The following is a 7,341-nucleotide window of genomic DNA, read 5'->3' as shown; positions in this document are numbered from 1 at the left end:
TTCCTCTAGGAAAATCTTGATGTTCCCTCCACGCCCCTCTGCCCACACAGCTCACATTACCTCCCTCCCCACGCCGTCCCCACACGGTCCCCAGCGCTGCCCTCCAGCTGCTCAAGCCAAAGGAAATAGAGCTGACATTTGGAGGCCAAAGGCACTTTGTCAGCCTCCATCCCCACCATTACTGGACAAGCAGCTGCCTGTGGCTAGACAGGAAGACAACGGGGCCAGGAAGAACAGAAGCACTTGCTAGGATCTCAGAGAAAAATGCCTCAGTTTCCCTCTGTGGCTCTGTGTCCACTGTCCCCAAGCTGTCCGCTGGATCCTGGGGTACGCTTTGGACTCATGAGCTGGGAACAAGGACAGAGCTTCACCTCCTTCTTCAAGGTGCCCTTGGCTTTGGCAGCTCCTGGAGACCCCAAGAAACAGGAGGGACAGAGGCCTCGACTCTGGGGCTCCACCTTGGAGGCTCCAGAAAGTGTCCACAAAGCCCACAGCTGACTTTTCCAAACCCCGCAGTGCTTCTCTGTCACAGCAAGGGTTAACCCCTCAACGCCATGATCCTTCCAGAAACTTCACGTGCCTTCCAAGCTGGAAGGCCCTGCCTGCTGAGGATGGGTCAGCGCCCTCTCTTCCTCCTATCCTGGCTAAGCCCCAGGAGGAGCCAGCATGGATTTTAATCATCCACTTCACAGCTACTTTGTTCTGAGCACCTGCCCAGAGGAGTTCACAGAACTTGAGGGACTCTGGCCCTGCCCTCGGGCCTGGGCCTGGAGAAGACTCTCTGGCAGAGAAGAAGGCCCTCTGGTGGCAGGAGGCTAGCCTGGACCTCCACACTGGACGCCACCCCACAGGCATCTGCCAGCTCTCCCATGGGGTCCTGTATGAAGAGATGGGGTGAGGGCAGCACAGGACTCAAGATGGACTTCCTATGTGTAAGGACGAATGTGCATGCACGTGCAAACATATGTTACTCCTCACGCACACTGAAGTCCTGGGGGAGGGAACCACAACGGGGGGAAGGGGAGATTGCGTGACCAGCCGCTGAGGGCACTGGGCCTGGGGCCTGGGGGGCCCAGAAGCTTGGTGGGGACAGCAGGGCTGGGGCCTGGGAAGGTGTGGCTCGCTGATCCATCCTGGGAGACAGTAAAGATTAATAGGATTATAACGGATGGGGAGCAGAGGCTGAGACTGCAGGGGGTCCAGAAGCTCCAGACTCAGAGGAGAGGCAGAGAGGAGAAAGACCGAGGTAAACCGAGGCAGCAATCAGCAGCCTCCCACGTGCACAACCAGGCCAGCAGCCATGAGCTCCACCGCAGCCACCGCGGCGCAGGGCTCCAGGAAGGAGTCCCCGGGGAACTGGAGCCTAGAGGAGGACCCGGCAGGTATGGCACGAGAGAGCTGGAGAGGCTGGCAATACTGGCTCTGGGAAGGTGGGAGGGGGAGATGGGCAGGAGTGACCAGCCGGAGGGGGTTCTGGAGGGGAGGAGGGCAGGTGTGGCCGGCCCTGGGGTGGGGTCTGGGGGGGAGAGGGAAGGTGTGGCTGGCCCTGGAAATGGGTTTGTGCCCTGGAGAAAGGACACACAGCAGAGCTGGCAGGGAGCAAGAGGGGAACCTCTTAGCCTTGGCCCAGGGGCTGAGCTGGGCCCCCCTCGCGGTGGAGAGCAGAGCCGACCTGAGGGCTGAGGACGGGGTTTGGGGGGAAGGTGCGGATGGAAACAGGGGCAGTGCCCTGGAGGCTGGGCGGGCAGCGGAGAGGGCCTGAGACCCTCACGGGGAGGGGCGGGTTGGGGAGGTGGACGCAGGGCGAGTCCAGAGTCCCCAGAGTGACAGAGTGACAGGAGGGGTGCGGTAAGTACAAGAGCGGAGAAGGGGACGCCATTGCCCCGCCCACTTCGTGACGACGTCACAGAGCCACGCCCACACACGCCACGCCCCTTCATAGCCACGCTGCCACATCAAGGCCCCGCCCCTCGCCGTTGCCACGCCCACCATCCTCCCGCGCCACCTCCTCGCCTCGGCTGGGCCCCGCCCGCCCGCCCATCATGCCCCGCCCCGCGCCGTTGCCACGCCTACCCACTATGGCCCCGCCCGCCCCGCCCCGCCCCCAGGCGCCGGGCCCCTGCTCCAGTGCCGCGTGTGCGGGGACAGCAGCAGCGGGAAGCACTACGGCATCTATGCTTGCAATGGCTGCAGCGGCTTCTTCAAGAGGAGTGTGCGGCGGAGGCTCGTGTACAGGTGGATCCCCCTATCCCCGCGGGTGTCAGGCGGGGGCGGGCCCTGATCCCAGACCCCCTCCCCCTCCCCCCTCCCCGCGGTGTCAGGCGGGGCGGGCCCTGAGCCGGGATCTGCCCATCCTGCAGGTGTCAGGTGGGGGCGGGCATGTGCCCGGTGGACAAGGCCCACCGCAACCAGTGCCAGGCCTGCCGGCTGAAGAAGTGCCTGCAGGCGGGCATGAACCAGGACGGTGAGCAGGGGCGGGGCGAGGGGGCGGGGAGAGCGGGCGGTGCCCTCGCCACGCCCTCCCCCTCCACCCCACCCTCACCCCCTCCCCCTGCCCTCCCCAGCCGTGCAGAACGAGCGCCAGCCGCGCAGCCTGGCCCAGGCCCTGGACGGCGCTGACCCCCGGCCCGGGCCTCCGGAGGACTCCCCGACCCTGTCGGGGCCCAGCCCGCGGGGCCAGCGCTTCCTGGCCGGCCTGGTCACCGCGGAGACCTGCGCCAAGCTGGAGCCCGAGGATGGCAAGTGCGGGGCTGGGAGGGTCCCGAGGTGGGGGGAGGGAGCCCCCGGGCACGGGGCCACCGTCACCTCCTCCTCCCTAGCTGAGGAGAACATCGACGTCACCACCCACGACCCCGAGCTCCACTCCTCCCCCTGCGGCCTGGGCGGCATGCACGAGGCCTCCGCTCGCCTGCTCTTCATGGCTGTCAAGTGGGCCAAGAGTCTGCCGGTGTTTTCGCATCTGCCCTTCCGCGACCAGGTAAACCCAGGGTGGCCAGAGGACAGCGGGGCCCACCCAGCCGAGATGGGGACTTGGCGTGTGTGTGTGTGTGGAAGGGGGGTGGCAGGAGATAGGCAGCCTGTCTGTGTTTTCCTGGGTCCTCCTTGGCGGCCCCAAGACTAAATCCAGGCCAGGTCCCCTCAGAGCGGAGGCCAGGGGGACCTCGGGGCTGAATGCCAGGCAGGGGAGCTCTAGGCTGCTCTGGAGGGGCTCAGGCAGGCTTGGGGCTCGGGCACAGTCCACTGCCCACTACCCGAGGCCTCTCCACCTTCCTGCATGCCCAGGATCGAGCTGACAGGGCATCTGGAGCCCGATGGTGGCAGATGGCAGAGCCTGGGTGGGCAGAGCTTGTGCTCCCCGTGACACACGCCCACCCCTGACACCTGTCCCTCGTGGAGGACAGGTGATCCTGCTGGAAGAGGCGTGGAGCGAGCTCTTCCTCCTGGGGGCCATTCAGTGGTCCCTGCCCCTGGACAGCTGCCCGCTGCTGGCCCCACCCGAGGTCCCTGGGGCCAGTGGCTCTCAGAGCGGGCTGGCATTGGCGGGTGCGGAGATGCGGTTCCTGCAAGAGACCATCGCCCGCTTCCGGGCCCTGGCTGTGGACCCCACAGAGTTTGCCTGCATGAAGGCCCTGGTCCTCTTCAAGCCAGGTACAGTCTCTCATGGAACCTTCCAGAAACCAGGTACTGAGTCTCCCATGGAACCTTCCAGAAAGGGGAGCAGTAAGGGAATTCCAGGACTTCCCTCTGCCCCTCCCTGCAACTGCCCCAGGGTGCAGATGTCAAAGCAGAGGCCACTCCGTCCCCCAGGGTCCATCCTGGGCTCCTCTGTGGGGAGGCAGCGTGCTCATGGCCGCCTTTCTGCAGAGACCCGAGGCCTGAAGGATCCAGAGCAGGTGGAGGCCTTGCAGGACCAGTCCCAGGTGATGCTGAGCCAGCACAGCAAGGCGTGTCACCCCAGCCAGCCCGTGAGGTGACAGAGGCCCCCTCCACCCTTCCACCTCCCACCCCTGAGCTCCCAGACAAGATGAGGGGTTCTATTCACCCAGCACCTGTCCAGAAGCTCTGAGCCAGGCCCAGGGCCAAGCTCCAGAGGAAGGGCCCAAAGCACAGAGCTGCTGCCTTCCCTGGGTGCCCCAGCACTGTGCTGGGGTGGGGGTAGGGGTGCAGCTTGGATCTGAAGGAGCCAGAGACTCAATAAGAACTGGGAAGAAGGGCAGAGTCGGCAAGAAGAGAAAACCTCATGCACACAGGAAGAGAGGCCAGCAGAGGCCAGCAGAACTCTCTGATACAGGATCCTGGTTTCCAAAGTTCAGACCAAGGTGGTAGATTATGCTGGAAAGGCACCCTGGCATCTGCTTGTTGGGGGCCTTGAAGTCTCACCAAAGGGGGAAGGCCGAGGGGGGCCCTGGAGCCTTTGGGAAGAGGGAATCGCATACAGGGCTAGATAGAACCCCCCCCCCCCACCGCTTTTCCCTCCTCCCCTCCCTGCGATTCTGCTTTAGCAAGTGGTTGTGTGTATGTGTATATGTACATACATACCTATATGTGTATGCATGTATGCATGTATGCATTTGCCAGTCCTGGGGCTTGAACTCAGGGCCTCTCTTAGCTTCTTGAGTCACAGCTCCCCCTTTTTTTTTTTGCTGATCAATTGGAGGTAAGTCTCACAGACCTTTCTGGCCTAGCTGGCTTTGAACTTTGATCCTCAGATCTCAGCTTCTTGAGTAGCTACTGCAACACCACAGTACTGGTCTAGGTCCTCCCTGAATTTCCTCTCCCCCCCCGCCCCCCGCAGGCCTTAGGCTCCTCCTTTCCCCCTCCCTCCTCCTCTGACTTGTCCTGGGAAGACTCTGTGCCCAGAGCTGGCTGTGAGTCAAATGGACTTCATCTCTCCTGCTCAGGTTTGGGAAATTGCTCCTCCTGCTCCCATCATTGAGGTTTATCACCTCTGAGCGCGTCGAGCTCCTCTTCTTCCGAAAGACCATCGGGAATACGCCCATGGAGAAGCTGCTCTGTGACATGTTCAAAAACTAGTAGAAGTCAAGAGTTGGTGCTCATGGCTGTAATCCCAGCAACTCAGGATGCTGAGATCTAAGGATGGAGATTTGAAGTGAGCCTTGGCAGAAAAGTCCAGGAGACTAGAAAGTCCCAGAGATTAGAAAGATAAATCCAAATTTAGGATTGTCTCTCCTGGTTTTGTGAAGAATGGCAATGGTAGGCCAGGAGTTGGCCTAGTGATAAAGTGCTTGCCTAGCATGCATGAAGTCCTGGGTTTGATTCCTTGGCACCACATACACAGAAAAAGATAGAAGTGGTCCTGTGGCTCAAGTGGTAGAGTCCAAAGGCAGTGCCCAAGCCCCGAGTTCAAGCCCCAGGACTAAGAAAAATAAATGGCTATGGTATTTTGACTCAGAAGATTGATTTGGGTAGTATGGACATTTTAACAATGTTCTTTTGATCCATGGGCGGTTTTGGTATGTATTGCTTTCTTCAAGTGTTTTGTAATTTTCATCTTGATGTCTTCCTTTTCTGATATCCCAGATGATTCATATTACGTTCACATGAAATATTTTTTAACTGTTTCATAGGTAGTGAAAATGGGATGGCTTTCATGATGGAAAATGTTCTTGTATCCTGATACTTTGCCAAATTAACTTTTCAGTTCCAATAACTTTTGTTGTTGTTCATGGGGCTTGAACTCTGCCTGGGCGCTGTCCCTGAGCTCTTCAGCACCCTATCCCAGGAGCCACAGCCCCACTTCTCATTTTCTAGTGGTTAACTGGAGGTAAGAGTCTCAGGTTCTTTAGTACCTGGGCTGGCTTTGAACCACAAATCCTCAGATCTCAGCCTCCTGAGTAGCGAGGATTACAGATGTGAGCCACCATTCCCAGCTCAATAGCCTTTTTTCGTGTGAAGTTTTTCTATGAATAGAAATATCCCAGATGGGATGGGGGGGAGGAAAGGGGAAAATAAAAGAAATACCCTTCATAATTGGGGAATTTACATCTTCTTTGCCTAGTTGAGTTTTATTTCTTCTGCCCAACTATCCTGGCCAACACTTCTAGTACTGTAGTGATTAAGAGCTATGTGAGAACTCACTTCCATCTCATTTCTTGTTCTGAAATACTTTCTCCCCATTCCATGACACTGGCTGTAGAACTGCTATATATAACCTTTATTGTGTTGAGTTGCGATCTTTCTCTGCATCATTTGTTCAGGCTTTTATAATAAAGGGATATGGAATTTATCAAATACTTTTGGTGTTAACTCTCATTGTGTTGGCATGACCTATTCTTTTTTTGTTAATTCATATGTTGAAACCTACTTAGACTCCTGGAATGAAATCAACTGGATTCTGACATGTGATTTTTAAAAAAATGTGCTGTTGAGTTTGATTTGCTGGTATTTTTTAGGATTTTTGCATGCATGTTTATCAGGAACATGCTGGACTTTCCTTGTCAGGTTTGGGTACTAGCAATGGTTTGGTAAAATTCAACTGTCCTTGGCTTTTCTTTACTGGCAAACATTTTTTTTTTTTACTCACTCAATATCATTGATTATTGGTCTTCAGATTTTAGAAATTATACAATTAAAAAAGATGAAAAAATATAAAGTTATACAAACACATGCATATGCACTTGGTTTATGTTTTAGTATTTTTTACGTATGCAGAAATAGGTTGTATTTCTTCTGAGTTTTCCAATTTATTAGCATATGCTTTTTTTCAAAATATACTCAACAATCCTTTATTTTTCTGGTGGTACTGAGGAATTGAACCCAGGACTTCGTGCATGCTAGGCAAGCACTCTACTACTAGGCCAAACTCATAGCCCTCAGACACTATGTATCTTTTAAATACGGAAATTAATCCATTTACACTCAAGGTATCATTGAAAGATTAGGATAAGCTTGTCACTTTTTAATTTTCTTCCTCTCATTCACCTTTGTAGTTTGACAGCTTACCATACTGATCTCATTCAATTCCTTTCTGCTTTTCCTGTGCATCTACCCTTCAGGTTCAAGGCTTGTTGACATGGTATTTATGATTTTCTTCGTGGGGATCAAGTGCAGACATCTTGATCCTCTACCACACTGCCTCCATCGCAAGTTGGCACTCACTACAGAAAAACCAACACAGCAAACCTCACCTTCATTTGAATTCAGCTTGAGTGCTAGTAACTACGACTTCTGTGCTCTCTCAATTTGGGTCCGGGTTCTTGCCTTTAAACTCATCTGTATAACAAAAAAATCAATGTTGTTCTTTGGGTTGAAAGTTAAGGGTTAGAGCCAGGATGGTAAAAAACTAACAAAACAAACAAAACAACAACAACAACAAACACA

At 55.5% G+C, this 7,341-nt stretch overlaps 1 protein-coding gene across 1 annotated transcript; it reads left to right on the top strand.

The window, feature by feature from the left end:
* Positions 1-1,300: 1,300 nt before the first annotated feature.
* Nr2e3 (nuclear receptor subfamily 2 group E member 3) lies at positions 1,301-5,051 on the top strand. Its single transcript, XM_090321429.1, has 8 exons — positions 1,301-1,382; positions 2,109-2,235; positions 2,361-2,464; positions 2,565-2,738; positions 2,820-2,977; positions 3,402-3,648; positions 3,865-3,970; positions 4,902-5,051. The coding sequence occupies exons 1-8, from the start codon at positions 1,301-1,303 to the stop codon at positions 5,032-5,034; spliced, it is 1,131 nt and encodes a 376-aa protein (XP_090177555.1). The 3' UTR covers positions 5,035-5,051.
* Positions 5,052-7,341: the final 2,290 nt, after the last annotated feature.

The sequence above is a fragment of the Megascapheus bottae genome, chromosome 30 (genome assembly GCF_031878675.1).
Source record: "Megascapheus bottae isolate mThoBot1 chromosome 30, mThoBot2.hap1, whole genome shotgun sequence".
In the NCBI taxonomy this organism is placed as follows: Eukaryota; Metazoa; Chordata; class Mammalia; order Rodentia; family Geomyidae; genus Megascapheus; species Megascapheus bottae.
Note: the sequence above shows the minus strand (reverse complement) of the source record. Positions and strands in the feature narration are given on the sequence as shown.

What these genes read in the sequence shown, in the direction of transcription:
- Nr2e3 (XM_090321429.1), top strand. Translation starts at nt 1,301, where the DNA reads ATGAGCTCCACCGCAGCCACCGCGGCGCAGGGCTCCAGGAAGGAGTCC. An exon ending in ATCTGCCCTTCCGCGACCAG is followed by an intron (nt 2,978 to 3,401) that starts GTAAACCCAGGG and finishes CGTGGAGGACAG; the next exon opens with GTGATCCTGCTGGAAGAGGC. An exon ending in CCTGGTCCTCTTCAAGCCAG is followed by an intron (nt 3,649 to 3,864) that starts GTACAGTCTCTC and finishes GCCTTTCTGCAG; the next exon opens with AGACCCGAGGCCTGAAGGAT.